The sequence below is a fragment of the Aethalodelphis obliquidens genome, unplaced genomic scaffold (genome assembly GCF_003676395.1).
Source record: "Aethalodelphis obliquidens isolate GAN/ISIS:26980383/991018 unplaced genomic scaffold, ASM367639v1 scaffold1, whole genome shotgun sequence".
NCBI classification, from domain to species: Eukaryota; Metazoa; Chordata; class Mammalia; order Artiodactyla; family Delphinidae; genus Aethalodelphis; species Aethalodelphis obliquidens.
Genome location: NW_020837945.1, coordinates 48,890,126 through 48,906,853, shown reverse-complemented (window position 1 = coordinate 48,906,853; position 16,728 = coordinate 48,890,126). Strand labels below are relative to the sequence as shown.

General features: G+C 36.1%; 1 protein-coding gene across 2 annotated transcripts; it reads right to left on the bottom strand.

Moving 5' to 3' along the window:
- Positions 1-2,087: 2,087 nt before the first annotated feature.
- PCNP (PEST proteolytic signal containing nuclear protein) lies at positions 2,088-16,600 on the bottom strand. 2 transcript variants are annotated; one of them, XM_027103804.1, is made up of 6 exons: positions 16,474-16,532; positions 11,659-11,837; positions 11,421-11,583; positions 8,569-8,643; positions 5,048-5,103; positions 2,088-3,877 (listed from the first exon to the last, which is right to left on the bottom strand). In XM_027103804.1, the coding sequence occupies exons 2-6, from the start codon at positions 11,712-11,714 to the stop codon at positions 3,751-3,753; spliced, it is 477 nt and encodes a 158-aa protein (XP_026959605.1). In that variant the 5' UTR covers positions 11,715-11,837; positions 16,474-16,532; the 3' UTR covers positions 2,088-3,750. The 2 variants fall into 2 exon arrangements, with proteins under 2 accessions (XP_026959605.1, XP_026959594.1); XM_027103793.1 differs by lacking the exon at positions 11,659-11,837 and having other exon boundaries at positions 11,421-11,635; positions 16,474-16,600.
- Between the last annotated feature and the right edge of the window lie 128 nt (positions 16,601-16,728).

Below are 16,728 nucleotides of genomic sequence, written 5' to 3'. Positions count from 1 at the left end.
ATTACAAATGAGTAATACAATCATACTGAAAGGGGGAGCAAAGAACTAACCTACATAACTTTGTAAAATAGTATTTTGATTATGTACTCTTAAGACTAAAAAGGAAAGGAACTACATACAAATACTGCACTCTGGTTAGTTTTTCATAGGGAAATATATGAATTAATTCTGAAACTTTATGTGTATTCTAGAAATTAAGCAAATAAGTGAACAGATTATACATAGTCAGATTTCTTACTGTTGGACAAGAGTAGTAAGTAGAGAAAGGAGGAAGACTAGAATGTATCTGGTGTTGGTCTGGTAATGGAACTATATGAACTCATGGAGATACATACAGTATACACATACATACACACACACACACATATAGATCTAGAAATTGATATAGATATATATACATACATATTCTAGCTCTGTCAAGTAGGCTAGAAGCAATGACACTTCACAACCAATGAGTACACTTAGTGCAGATTTTGATTCTAAAAGGAACCATGGATGCTTAGAGAAATCACTGATTCCAGGGTTAAAGAAGAGAAAATATGAGATGAGTCCAGAATATCTTCTGGTGCCAGAAATTAAAGATGTATTAAAAAAAAAGAATGGGGACATGTCAAAAAGACACAAGGGTCAATGGGGAGGGGTTTATGTGGGCAGATCTGGGACATTTTGAGTAACAAAATATATGATAGTAGTGCATTATAACCTATAGAATAACATAAGAATACACAGGCCCATTATCAATACAAAATTGAATAAAGAATGGAGAAGGAAATTTCCTCACAGAATTTGAACTACAAAAAATAGAAGATGAAAATAGAAAAATCATCATTCGGCAAATCCTACACTAACAATTGTTTCAGTAAAGAACCATGGGGGAAACACCCAAAAAACAAAAACCATGAATGTCTGCCAATTAGTGGGCAAAAGTATGAGAATACGATACTTACAAGAATTTTCCCATAAGATACTAATTACAAACAGAAAATTTACAACTTTGACATTGTATATATCTGGCAGATACCACCCTAACCAAGTGATCAAAATTAACATCACACTGGTAAGAGGACAAATTGACATCATGTGCTTGCTGATATACTGAAGACACATCCGTTCTGTCTTATTTTTGCCAAAAATGCATAAACTGAATTTGTGAGGAAACATTAGGGAAATCCCAAATTGGGAGATCTACAAATAATTGGCCTGTACTTTTCAAAAAGTCTAAGGTCATAATAGACAAACACTGAAGATTCCCAGATTAAAGGGTTTTAAGAGAGATGACAACTAAACAATATGTGATAATGTAGTGAATCTTCAACTACGGAGACATTAGTGGAGCAAATGGTGAAATTTGAATAAGGTCTGTAGAATAATAGTGTAAGGTGATATAATATTTTAATAATGTTAATTCCCTGATTTTGACAATTGTCCTGTGGTTGTATGTTATCATTTGAAGAACATGGAAGTACTTCACTATATTTTTGCAATGTTTTGAGTCTGAAATTTTTTCAAAATGAAAAGTTAAAAAAAATTAAAAAGTATCTTCATCTCAGCAGGGAAGTAACTTGAACAATCCCTCCACAGTATATCAAGCTAACCCTGATTATTAGCGTTAAGAAAAAAACATTTGAAATTCATAGCCTTCATTTGTAATTAGTCTAACTAGAAACGAACCTTAATTTTAAAATGTAGTTCGATCTTTTCATTTACTCACACCTGACCTATAGGGCAGCAGCATTATAAACATTAAGAAAATATTTAGAGATAATGGATGGCAGACACAAGTAAGAGAATACCTTCTAACACTTAGGGATTTTCAAAGGTATGCCTCAGCAGGATTTTCTACAGCACATTAATAGATGATACTTTGGCAGTAGAGGAGAGGGAGGATTTGGACTAGGTCTTTTTCTAACCTGAGATACTGTAATGTTCTAGAACTATGTGCTAAGTTAGGTAGACTCCAAAGAGCAATTTAAAATCTCCCATTACTCTGGCCAACAATCTGGGCAAGAGCACCAATAACATCTGTCTCTTCTTTGTTTAAAACAAACCCAGCAACAATTAAGTGTAACAGAAAATAAGAACACTGATAGAGTTGGACAAATTTATTGGTATTTTAGTAAAGACATTCATCTCAGTCGTTTTGGGATGTTATTTCAACATAAACATTAAAATGAACAAAAATGGGAAGTTTGCCTACGTTAAAGCAAGTTAAATTCATGTATCTTGATATAATTAAACCATGTAAGTAAGAACTAATCGTTCTATATACATTTCCATTGTTTTACTTGGGGCTTACTCTAAACTCATATGCAAGTGAACAAAGTATTAGGAATATATACAGGCTGCTTCTCTGGAGTTATTACCTATTAAAAGAGCTCAGAGAGTAGTTATCACCAATTAAACAGTATGAAGCTGCCTCCAAATCTAACATTGTAAGAGTTTTCAAGGAAATCATTATACTGTATGTTTCTTTTATGTGTGACTATGCTTTTAAAGATGTGTTTAACTGTCACATTAAAAAAAGAATTCATATACAATACAAAAATACAAAATAAACACAATCCTACAACACAAAGATTAACAAAGTATATGTGGTCAAAGATTCCATAAAATATGTTTAAAGATGCATTTTCTTTCTTTTTATTTTCAGTATCTAAAATGTGCTTTTAAAGAGGCCACTGGTTAATATGTATACAGTTAAAAGAAACAATATTATTGTGCTAAATAAGAATTCCTGTAATAAGTTCAAATCAAATTGGATTTCACAAGTTAGTAACATAAATGCTTTGATAAAGTTACAGAAAGTGCATCTTTCTTATTTTCCATCTTCATACAATGTTGCCTTTTTTTTTTGGTGTTTATATCCTTTAAAAAATAAGAACAGCCAAATATTTAACTATTATGTACATTTAAATTTTTGGTGGTGGTTTGTTATTTTAAAAGAAACAGCTTCCTTATGATTTGCCTGAAGATCTGGTGGAAATACTTACAGGAACTAGCTAATAACAAAAACCAAGAGAAGCACATTCAAAATACTGATTTACTTTGGTAGCAAATGGTTGTTCTTTGAAGACTATCAAAGGTAGACAAGACCCTTTAAAGTGAAGTGGGCTATTTTAAATACTCAACAGTTTACATAAAATTTTAAAATGTTCTTTTTAAAGAGCTAAGCATCTGTATCCACTGATAGCAATGCAATAACTAGTTTATGATGATTCGAAACAAAACAAATGCCCATTAGGAAAAAAAAAAGCTGTATTTTAATTTTTATCTAATTTACTTTCTCAGTCAATAGTCCAGCAACATTTTCCTCCCAATACAATACTCCCTTCTCTATAAGGCTGTTCCTGGGAGCCAGACTTTAGGTTAACAAGGGAGTTAAGTTAGAGAGTAACTGCCTACAGTTTAAATAGACAACTTTTTGCTTCCCTCTTAATGTGCTAGTAGTTGTGTCTAAAAAAATATGCAATTCTTAGAAAGGTACCATTTATGATTTTTTTAATCATCTATAACCTTTGGAAACTAATCACGTGAAACTACAAAATTAGCAAATGTCTTGAAATCTGTATATAAAACATAAATTACCTCTAATTTCAAATTCTCATTTATTAGTGTACCACTCAATCTTTAAAAAAAGAAAAAGAAAAAAAAAAGGCGGCTCCAAAGATAGTCTTATACCATTCTTTAAAAAAGGAAACTGTTCCTTTTAACTTTACACCCACCCCATACCCCAATTTCAAAACACATCATTTAATTGTCTTGGTCATGGACATTTCCAAGATGAGATTTTATATTTCGCTCCCATAGCTTCTGGTTATCAGAAAACCCATGCTTTCCTTTATTGAAGGAATTTGGTCCTGCTGATGTTGGTGTATCCCTGTGTTAAAAGAAAGGAAACTTATTTAAAATGTTATATAATGATTTTCGGGCTATGTTTTTAACTCATTCAAAACACATTTGTTTAGCACCTATTATAAATGCAGGCCAAACATCAGAAGCCTCTACAGATCTTTTTAAAAATACCCTTTACACAGACCCTGTCCTAAAATTTCAGATTCAGTAGGCCTCAGGAGAAGCCAGGTAAATCTGTAGTTTTAACAAACATCTAAGGTGATTCTGATATGCAGCAACCACTATAGTGGCAACCACCATAGTTTTAAAAACCGTTGCTTGTAACCCATTAACAGGGTCATTAAATCAATTTGGTGGTGGCTTGCCATCAGCATTTATAAAAAATGAAACAGAAGATGTCATTTTATGAACTCCTGTTTCAGTTTTAAATGTTTAGATATATGAAGATATATGTATCCTGGGTGTTTAGATTTGGTTATAATGCCAGATGTATTTACTTTAGGTCCCAGTCCGAAAGGGAGGCAGGCAGACAGCCACTGGGACAGTTCCCGTTTGAATCACAGATGAAGTCTGAAGACTGATGCTTGAAGACTCAGCACTTAGTTCTTTGGGAGAATATATACATTTGGTAGAAGTGGGGATATAGTATAGGTTGTTTTGAAGCCCAGCTTTCTTATTAGCCTCGAAGTTATCCATTTACACATACAAAGACAGGAAACTGAACATCGTGTTAACTTGAAATTTATGTTATTTTCACAATAACAGAAACAATGGAGGAAAATTTTTAAATGTTTTTGTCTTCTTTTTATATTTGGCATTTAAATTACTAAGGAAAATGGGACACATACAATCAAGATTAAGTGGTGGGAATATCTTAAGTGAGATGAGTGAAAGCCATTTTTTTATACCTGAAAAAAACTTTTAAATTTTGTATCAGAAACATTTCTCATAACTGTTTATTTGAAAAAATTTAGATTACATGTATCTGAAAAAAAATAGCATTAAATTATCATTATTTTTTCTTTTCTTAAAATACTAATTTTCTTTTACCAGGAGAGTAATCTCAGAAAATAAAACTCTTTTGCCCAAATATGCAACAAAAGCTTGAACACTAATAGATTATGTGCAATTTGCAATTTATTCTTGCTCTTAATTCACTATAATTTTCTACAATATTATACAAAAATTATAATACCTTCCAATATTCTTCATCCTCATCTTTGCTTCTGGAGGCATTTCCTCTGGTTCACTCTGGAGAAAAATGTAAGACAGAAACAGAGATGACTGCATGTAGATAGAGCTGACCCTTGAACAATGCAGGAGGATTAGAGGCACTGCCTCCACAGTGCCACAGTCAAAACCCCGTGTGTAACTTTATAGTTGACCTTCCATAGCCACGGTTCCACACCTGAGGATTAAACCAACCTTGGGAGAGTGTAGTACTGTAGCACGTTACTGAAAAAAATCTGCATATAAATAGGCCTGTGCAGTTCAAACCTGTGTTGGTCAAGGGTCAACTACATTAAAATCACTTGATTACCAATAATGCTAAATTTTATATCTAAGTCTGAAATTTTGGTGAAAGGAGAAAATCATTTATCTTAACTACAGTAAATAAAACCCTCATGCTTCTAGTGTGCTGATTCTGCATAAAGAAAAAAAATTTGGTAAAAACTCGATATTCTAGGGACTCCCCTGCCGGTCCAGTGGTTAAGAATTCCGTGCTTCCATTGTAGGTGGTGCGAGTTCGATCACTGGTTGGGGAACTAAGATCCTGCATGCCGTGCAGCGTGGCCAAAAAACAAACCAACAAAACACAAGAACAAAAAAACCCCCCAAAACAAAAACAAAACCCCCCAAAAACTTGATATTCTAGAACTAAAACTATTTGTTTACTAGAAGCTACACATTGTGTTAAATGCTTTAACATGCACTGTCTTTGAAAACCCTAACAATCCTACAAGGTGGGTATGAGTATCATCATTCACATTTTGTAGGTAAGGTAAACAAGGTTAACTTGTCCCAAGTCACAAAACAGCTAGATGCCAAAGCAAAGGCTCTTAACCATTTTACTGTATTGCTCCTTCTCAAAAATGTCTCCTTTACTGAAAAGACATCTTGAAAGCTCATTCTCTACTACTTTTCCATAGTTACAGCTCGTGAAAAGATATGTGACAAGTGTCTTTCAGATGTTTTTTAAGTATAAATGTTACTGGTGAGCTAAATATTATTTTTTACACAGTCATCTGCCAAGATCCAGCTTAAAGGGATTTCTACTGGTCAAATCTGAGACAATTTGAGCATTATAACCTGTTGAATAGAGCCTACACTTATAAAAGCTCTTCCTTACAGTAAGAAACATTAAACATAGAAGGGATGAAAGAATGAAAAAAAATCACCATTCAGCAAACATCATAATAATTGATTCTGGTAAGAATCATCAATGAATGTTAACACTCATGAGTGAACACTTAAGAAATTATGTATTTTCACATATTCTTTTTTTAAATTTTATTTATTTATTTATGGCTGCGTCGGGTCTTCGTTGCTGTGCGCGGGCTTTCTCTAGTTGCAGCGAGAGGGGGCTACTCTTCATTGAGGCGCACGGGCTTCTCATTGCGGTGGCTTTTCTTGTTGTGGAGCACGGGCTCTAGGCACACGGGCTTCAGTAGTTGCGGCACGTGGGCTCAGTAGTTGTGGCTCGCAGGCTCTAGAGCACAGGCTCAGTAGTTGTGGCGCACAGGCTTAGTTACTCTGTGGCATGTGGGATCTTCCCGGACCAGGGCTCAAACCCGTGTCCCCCGTACTGGCAGGCTGATTCTTAACCACTGTGCCACCAGGGAAGTCCCCTCCACATATTCTTAAAACATATCCCCACAAGATAAATTTTAATTATAAAAGATAAAACAGTAATTTGACAGTAGAGAAATCTGGCAGACATCACTTTAACTAAATGATCAAAGTTAACACTGCCAGTAATGGGATATACTGACATGTGCTCCTGATATGATGCATTGAGAACTTGGCATCACTTCTGTGGTATGCCTGCCAAAAGGAATGTGAATCTAATCATAAGGGAACATCAGACAAATCCAAACTGAGGAACGTTCTACAAACTAACTGGCCTGAACTCTTCAAAAATGTTAACGCCATGAAATACGCAGAAAAACCCAGGAGTTGTCCAAATTAAAAGAGACTAAAGAGATACAACTGAAAAAGTATTTTTAAATTTCAAAATTAACTAAATGAACACACTCTTTGTACAATATATTTCACGCTTAGATATATATCCAAGGTTAATTAATATGTGCTGCAGAAAAAGGAAGAACCAGATGAAGATTTTATTTCCTTTTATTTTTTTGGCCATGCTGAGCGTCATGCGGGATCTTAGTTCCCTGACCAGGGATCAAACTGGTGCCCCCTGCAGTGGAAGTGCAGAGTCTTAACCACTGGACTTCCAGGGAAGTCCCAGATGCAGATTTTAGATGCCTGTGTTCTTTTACCTAAGAGACAAGTTTATGCCTACCTATCATTACCATCATATAGCAGAAACAGTGTTGTCTGAACCTGTCTAAAATTTCTTTAAAAACAGGGAAAACAGTAACGTATGATGCAAAGAACATAGGACAAGAAACCAGAAAGCTCAGTTCTAGTTCAACACTTGTGCACAATACTTATGCACACTTAATTTCTCCATTTGGAAAATAAGAATAACCATATCACACAATTCACAGGGATGTATGGAGGATAAAATAAAGTTGTGTGAAAAGATTCAAACTGTTAGGCATTCAAAGCAAGCCATTACTATTATGTAGGTGCTTACTATTTCCAGCCTCTCTACTTCTGCACATGTTGTCCCCTTCTTCCCACAATGTCCTTTCCTGATAACAATCTGTACAAACCAAAATGCTACCTAATCTTTTTTAAAATTTATTTATTTATTTATTTTTGGCTGCATTGGATTTTCGTTGCTGCAAGTGGGCTTTCTCTAGGTGCGGCGAGCAGGGGCTACCCTTTGTTGTGGTGCGCGGGCTTCTCATTGCAGTGGCTTCTCTTGTTGCAGAGCACGGGCTCTAGGTGCACAGGCTTCAGTAGCTGTGGCTTGCGGGTTCTAGAGTGCAGGCTCAATAGTTGTGGCGCACGGGCTTAGTTGCTCCACGGCATGTGGGATCTTTCCGGACCAGGGCTCAAACCCGTGTCCCCTGCACTGGCAGGCGGATTCTTAACCACTGCGCCACTCTGGAACACGTACATATTGACTAGATCTTCTGGCAGAATCACCTGCACTATTGTTATTCCTCATGGGGATACAAGAAGAAAGCACTATAGCTGCTTTTTAAAGCTGAACACATGCATAATGTCTCACTGAAGACTCCAACTATAAAAATTATTGAAGACAGCAGTATTGAATTTTCCTTTTTTTGGATCCTACATATTTCATAGCACACATATATATTATTACTCATAATAAGCATCTGTTGATTTGATTAAGTTCCTTGCCCCCCCAAAGTCAGTAATATTTTAAATAATCCCACAATCAAATTAAATAAACAGAAGAAATATCCAGATTTTGCAGATGTCATTTAAAAAACAACAACTGTTCAGAGCTGCAAAAAAAGTTCACTAGTACCATTAGTACAACTTGACAATTTGCCACTAACATCTTTCTTAAAGAACTTGTTAAAGTAAAACAAACAAAACCAGGTATCAACTTACATCTTCATCTTCATTAAAGGCTGCTGCTACTGAAAGGGTTTTTGGAGCAAGAGTTGGAACGGTTTCCTTAGGTTTCTGAAGAAGAAACATTAAAAAGAGTATAATATGATGTTTACACAGGCTTATTTAATGACAAAAATAATTTATCTTCAAAGATTCAACTTTATGTTTTCATAGAAACATACAGTAAGGAACTAAGAACAAACATTGGAGAAATCTTCTTTCTTTTTGAAAATGTGGGTTATCAATGGGTAGATTTTACTTTATTAATTATATGTCCATTTGTTTTCCTCCTGTCAAAGATTTTCTAGTTAGGGTCTATAATTTAATATCACTTAGCTAAAAGGTACCTGGTACAGGTAAGAGAAAATGAATATTAATACCTGCCCATAGTAACATTAAAATTAAGCACAGTGTGCCTTGAGAAAGATATGAAGACTCATCTTTCTCTACTAGCTAGCTGCCTACTGGACAGCACCACTTAGAGCTCCCAGGGGTACTGCAGTGCTCATTAAGTGCTCAAGTCAGAAAACCTTTTCTTCAACTTGCACATTTTATTGTAAGGTCCTGTTAACTAGATCTCTATTAAACAGACTTAAATCCCCCCTGCCTTCCCAGCTTACTACCACACTACCAACACTAAGGCCCCTATCATTACTTGCCTGAACTGCTGTTAGAAATACCATCTCCCCACCTTCTGTATTTATTTTCCTCTAATTCTCTATACTGGCACCAGAGTAATGTTTCTAAAATGCAAATCTGTTTAAGGCTCGAGACTCTTTATAATGATTCCATGGCTCCTCTAGAACCCAAAGAATAAAACCAAACTATATTATGGAGTACAAGTCCTTTATGATTTGGTCCTGTGGTCTTATTTGGGGGGCTTTCTATCCCTGCATTTGCCTACCAAACACTTCCTAACTATGAACAATTTCCTGAATGCATCATGTGGCTTCACATCTAAACTGCCTTTGCATAAGTCTTTTTTTTGGCTGTGCTGCACGGCTTATGGGATCTTAGTTCCCCGACCAGGGATTGAACCCGGGCCCACGGCAGTGAAAGTCTTAACCACTGGACCACCACGGAATGCCCTGCATGAAGCTCTTTTTATCTGAGATGTCCCTTTGCCTCTTGCCTGCACTTAAAGCCAACTCTAGCATCACCTCACCAGTAAAACCTTCTCTGAACTGCTGAAACAAAATTAACCATCCCTTCTTGTATAACAGAAACACTTTTTATAAATAATGTTTGTTTTTGAATAAAAATGTTCATTTGGAAATTATGCATAGCGACTCTAGAAGCATCCTTTACTCTTAAAGATGTCATGTATTTGATGTTGTACATAAACATAAGACACAAGTAAGTATTTGTTGGTTGTCTATCTTTTCACATCATATAATCAAAAGCAACAGCTTCAACTATTTTCATATCCTACACCTCATTTTGCCAAGATTATGTTTACACTTTGGTTTACTTTATGAAAAAAAGGGCTTTGGTTTTCTAATGATTGAAGTTTTACTGAATAGGCCTTTTCAAGCATAACCCTCCCAACTAAAATGATCAGCAATTACTAAATCACGTCAATGATTTAGCAAAAGTAGGGATATGGATATCTGATTTAGGAGGTGTGTTCAAGTACCGTAAAATCTATTATCAAGGGGAACACCTGTATGAGAAGTGTACATGAGAACCACATGTTTAATGACTATCAAAAAAAGTAAATATCTATGCAGGTAGGCCTATGCAACTTTATAAAAAACATATTAAACCAAAAGAATCAGCTCAAATAGGGAAAAGAGTCATGAAGTAATGAAGTTACAAGCTGAATGTCTTTTGTTCACACTAAATTTTTTAGAAAAAGGAAGAAAAGGAAAAAAGCAAAACAGCATAGGGTGGGAGTAGGGGTTCTGAGGAATGGTAGCTTTTTTAAAACTAGTGTAGCTCAAACACACTGACTCTAGTAGGAATCTGATCCATATCATATTTTTAAGATCTTTGAATGACATCTAATGAAGAAATCAAGCTGTATGCATCCAGGCAACTGAGCATTAATTTTCACAGAACAGACATGAACAAACAACTTAAAAGCAATTTTAAGATTATTCTCCTTACACAAGAATGTAACCATTTTCTAAAGCCAATAGCAATATACTATTCAAGTAACTTTTTTTCTTAAAGAGATCTGTTTAGTTGAACCACATGAAATTAACACTTCTGTAGATCAGAAATAGATAAATCTCTAAACTTCATATGCTTCAATCTAATACTTCAAATACTTTCCAGATACTCCAGGGTTAATAAGTATTAATTTAAGGTTTACATCTTAAAACAAGGAATCAAAAGTTGATCTGTAAAGGACTACTATCATAGATTATAATACTCAATGTCCATTTATAGCTTCAAAGTAAGGCAATCAGGAAGCTCTTATTAAGCAATACCTTACTAACATTAATCTTTTAAAATACAAATAAATGATTTCTAAATATTATTTTTAATATCACTGGAATTAAAAGATAAGAAAAATAAACTGAAACTCTAAAAATATTTTTCAGGTTTTGCTCAACTTAGGAAATCTTAAGGTATTATTACTTTATAAATCATATAGTCCCTATAATAGTTGTTCCTTCTCATATTCCAACCCCTTCTTAAAAACAGCTTTGTTGAGTTATAATTCATCCAGACCTTTCTTGAATATAGAGCCACTAATTTCTTAAATACTTACATGTAATAAGTTCATGCACCAATGTATCTTTTTATACATCTTTGTATACTTAATTTATCATAATCCAATAAAAGCACGTTTTGAAAACAAATTTTCAGACCCATAACAAATATATAAAATAACAACTCACACTTGAGCCAAGTTTGATGGATATGGCTGAGGCTTTCTTTGTCATCTGACTACCTATGGCAAATCCAAACTTGGAGATCTTTGTAGGCTTTGTAGGGAGGTCTGCAGCTTCTTCTTCAGCTGATCGCTTCTCAGCGCTGCGACTGGAATTTTCCCCTCCATTACTGGAAGAAACAGTCTTAGTTTTCACAGGTTTTTCTGCTTCTTCTTCAGGTCCTGGTGAAGTCGAAACAACTTACCAAGATGAGCTATTTTTACTGAGCAGATTGATGGGAGCAGCAACCTCAAAAAGCATCGTTATAAAGAAGATACCTCTGCAGTTGTCACCTACTGAACCCAACAGTCTCTTCCACTGTTTGTTAGAGTATACAGCAGGAACTGAGATTGTGTGGCAGTAGAAGAGGCTCCCATGAATTAACTAGCATAAAATACAGAGCAATTTAAAATTATAAATATAGAGTTCACAAAAAGTAAGACCCTTCAACTAAACACTGTAAGTTGTACAATAATCTAGTTATTTGTGGAATTTTTCTTTTTATAAATTAAGATCTATAAATTCTATACAAACTGGTTTGCTGGCAGTTAGTCACATCATAGGATAATACATTTGACTAATAAAAAGTCTAATATTCTTCAATAACGTACTACTAGTTATACAAAGTACCCTGTTATGAACAGCCCATTATTACCCAAACTACAGTGTTAGTACAGCCTGGAGTAATCTTCTTGAATGATGTGTTCTTCCTGAACATTTCACAATTTTTAGTTAGAAAGGAACTTCAAGGAAGACTTCAAGGTCATCCCCTCTTGAGTAACTGCATTCTACTCTCAAAGCTTGATTAACATCTGTTTAGGCTACTCTTAATATCAACAACTATATTTAGGTTTATATATTATTTTTTCTCATGAAAGAAAGATGAGCTAATGATAATTTCAAACAGAAGACATACATATGTAGATGTGGAATGCAAGATGTCTTTCAGTAATTTTGCTTCTTTATATTAATAAATGAAATTAGTTCTCACTTGAATATCTTAGGCCTGTTACACATGCAGCCTATTTAAAAACATACTGGGAGGTAAGACAGAAGGCTGGCTGATTATTAAATATTTTATTTTCTTTCCCAAGTTTACCAATTTACCTTTTGAATGTATTCTGCTACACTGGATGAATAGTTTATGGAGAAAGAGAAGATTCTCTAAGGGATGGCCCTGACAACAGCTAAGAAAACATGACAAAAAGCTAGAATGGGTAGAAAAGGGGAAATCAAACAGACTGACAAGTAATGAATTAAAAGACGGGATGTTATAGATCCCGATCTATATAGTCTTGGAATGATGGGGTAGCTAAATTAATAAGCACTTTGAATAGAACATTTTATTTTGTTTACAGGAAAATAAAATGAACTCTTTACTACCTTTAGACAAGAGGTGAAAGTTTTAATAACAATGTAGGGGAGAAATTAAGCAGGATTAGGTTTTGGGATTTCCCTAAGAAGCAAAGACAGCACTGGAATAGTTGTCTGAGGTGCCATTCACTTATTTAGATATAAAATTACAAAAGCACCTGAAGAATGTAAGATTGCTATTCAATACTTGAAATACAGAACTCAATTTAGAATTTCTTACAAAAAAGACAGTATTATGCAAACATTTTTTCAGTCTACCACTAAATGCATTTATGCTAAATTTTATTCTGTATTCTATGTATAGTTTTTTTTTTCATGTATAGTTTTAATCAAGTATGAATTTTACAGTAAAATCCAAACAGTAATAACTACTTCTTCTTTGTGACTGACACACAGCTAAAACTGGAAACTCACTGGCTCTACGTATCAGAGCATATAGAAACACACAAAAAAGCCACTGGATTTACATATAGAAGCAATCTGTATACTAAATGCACAAGTCTGTGTAAACACAAAGTCTGAAAAACATCAAAACAAATAGAATAAAGAACATTTAGTCTTGATTTTAGTGTAACTCTGCTCTTTGAACTGTGACTCAAGGGTTATAATTAGTCAAAATTTCTGGTTCTTTTAAAACCTATCTTTTCTTAATTCTAGGTCTCCTTTTACCCAGAAAATAATTCTGGAACAAAGAATCTAGAAAAATCAAAGCATAAATACGACAAAAAGTGAAAAACATAATTCTTACTATAACATTAATAACAACATCAAGTGTGACAACTAACTGAACTAGTATGTGCTAACACATGAAACACAATACTATCTGTTCAATCCTATGATTCTTAGGGAAGATTTCTATAGTGAATGCTCTAGAAAAATGTAGCATGAACAGGGGAGTTGGGAAAACTACTCTACCATTAATTAAGTAATCAACTGTCAGCAACTCAATTTTATTCACATCCGTGGTTCTGTCATCTGAAGAGGCAAACTATCAAGACCACTTAAGTGTTTTAAAGTCCATTAAGTGTTTTCCTTTAAATACAACATGTACTACTTTAGTTTGTATTCATTCTAAGCAAACAAAATGTGTAGATTAGTTAATGTGAAATCAAATTACACATGGTACTAGCATTTTTGGGGAGGAGAGGTGGGCCTTGGAGTACAAAGGTACCTTACTTTGAAAAAAATTACCCAATAAGTTTTAAGTCCATAAGGATACCCTTCTTGACGCATTGGCATTCTGGTAACTTCTTCAACTGAAAAAAGGGTACATACCTATCTCTCTAACAGGACATATTCAAGAACCTCCTGGCACAATAAATGTCAATTTCATTAAAGTAGTTTTAGATAACTTAAAATAGCCTGAGGTGGGCATGATTACAATATGAATAGCTCTTCTCTAAAGCGTCTACTTATTTCAAGGAGCTACAAAAATTTAACCAAAGCGAGGGGGAAAAAATCTACCTAAAACCTTACCCTTAATATCATCCCTTCTCTTTAAGGTGAGAGCACCTTACTTACTTACTTCAAGTAAGTAGCTTCTCTTATTAACATAAATTCATGTTAACTATGTTAACTCATTAAAAAATACTTATATTTCCAACTTACTGGACTGTTCAATAGGAGTTAAAAATCAGAATAATCTCTAGGTAAGTCCCCCAAGACAAACTTGATACTGTTTTAAAAATTTTAAAACTTGATACTGTTTTAAAAATTTGCCGTAAAATTATCAATTTAACAATATCCATGGTATGAATGTTTTAACTATGATTTCTTTGTACAATTTCATTAAAAATATCTGACATGCAAAAATGGTTTACATGTAACAGTAGTATTTTCTTTCAAAGGAAGGCACACCCAAGGCAAATTATGTAGACGTTATTAAGGGATATTACTTACTCTGAATCACCAACAAGGAGACAATAATTTTTGATAACAATTAGCAAAGATAACTTTATATCACCCCTTCACAAATATATGCTAAAGTAGAAACATCAATATTCATACTACAGAGCAAATTATCCCTAACTGAAAGGGTGGTGGACAAATTATATAGTGGAACTATGCTGACACTTAAGGTATATTTGTTTTGTTTTGTTTGTTGGCCACCCGGCGCGCCTTGCGGGATCTCAGTTCCCCAGTCAGGGATTGAACCCCGGCCAGGGCAGTGAAAGCCTGGAATCCCAACCACTAAGCCACCAGGGAACTCCCTTAAGGTACACTTTGGCTCACATTAAACACATCTCAGATACTCAGTCAAGACAGCTGGAAACCCATTCTAAAAGTTAAAAGGTAGTCTAAAAGTCAGATAAGATTCTTCAGGCTACAGATCTTTGTTTTTCCTCAAACTACTAATTTTTAAATGTAGTTCTACTTGATAATTTCCAAGACAATTTTTGACGAAAAAAATCGCTAACGAGGTAGCACTAAATGGCTTCAACTGTTGTTTCATAAACTATTTTACTAGTAAAACAACAATAACAACAACAAAAAACAAGACGGGAGGGGAGTGTGAAGAGGGAAAGGAGTTTGGGCTCAACTAATAGCACCGTACGTGTTTTTTAAAAAGGAATTTCTGGGTCCAAAGTAACTGAACATTACACTTTTCTCAATTTTTGTTTCCAAGTCAAATCACATTAAACTTGTTAGGAGGTCCTAACAGTTGCCTTCATATACTATTAATCTTCTGTATTTTCTCATATTAAATACTTTCAGGGATAAGACGTGAAGAAGAGTTAAGAGTGTGGTACTTAAAACGTTCTAAAGACATTATGCTCAGCTCGCACGTGTTAAGTCACTAGCCTTGTGAGGACAAAGGGGCGGGAGGGCTGGAGAGATTACCGGATGTTTCTTTTCCTTAATGCACAAGACCCAAATTTAGAGGAGTGGAGGTGACAGAATAAAGATAGCTGTAACCTGAGTTTACATCGTAACAAAATACAGGAAGAGTCACACTAGCCTATTTAGCCACCTAAATATCTGGCGTGCAGTTAGCTGGCAACAGCCTAGCACAGAAAAGGCAGACAGTTCAAAGAAAGGCAACCAAACCGTAACCCTAGACCCGGCAGATTAAACCAGGAGGCAGGCAAAGATATTCCTCTTTCCCTCCATCGCCTTGACCCATCCCATTACAGGATCAGAACTAGGCTTGAAAATAAAGAAAAAGGCCAGGGTAGTCCACCTCCTCAGTGAAAAGGGAGCAGCAAACTAACTCCTAGGTGTAACTGAGAGGCCGGCACCGTCGGAAACTCGGCCTGCGGCCAGTTCCTGGGGCCACTGCTCGGTGACTCGCACTGTGCGAGCGCCCGTGTGCGTTTTGTGTGATTGCGTCCACACCACCACTCCTAGTCCCACCCCGACTTCGGTCCCCCTTTCTGGGGCCCATCTCCCTTCTCTTCGGAAGCAGGGCCTCCGCTGGGGCCAGGAGGTGACGAACAGTGACCGGCTCTGCCCCGGCAAGGAGGCGATGTGGGCCCGGATGCCAGCAGGCCGCACCGGGCGTGCCCAGGGCTTGTGTGGGCCCAGCACCTGGCCGGGTGAGCGCCAGATCCGCCCTTCTCGCCCCGGCCTACTCCCCCCACCCAGGGGAGCTCAAAGAAAGGCCGAGAGCATCCCACGTAGCCCGCGACGCTGGGGTTATGTTCACCTCCGGCGGCTCCAGCTCGCTGCGGCTTTTCAGGCTTCTCCTCTCCCGCCTTTCCGTCCGCCATTTTCCCCGCCGCGGCCTCCCCTGCAGCCACGCCAAGGACGTCACGGCCCCGCCCAGCAACCATTGAGCTTCGGAGCCCGCCTTGGAAACGGCAGCCTAGAGCGGCCCTAGAGAGTGAAGGGCCTCTCGGAGACTGAAGTGAATATGATATCATCGGCGAGCGTCCTCTGAGGGAAGGGCGGGGTAGGTTGA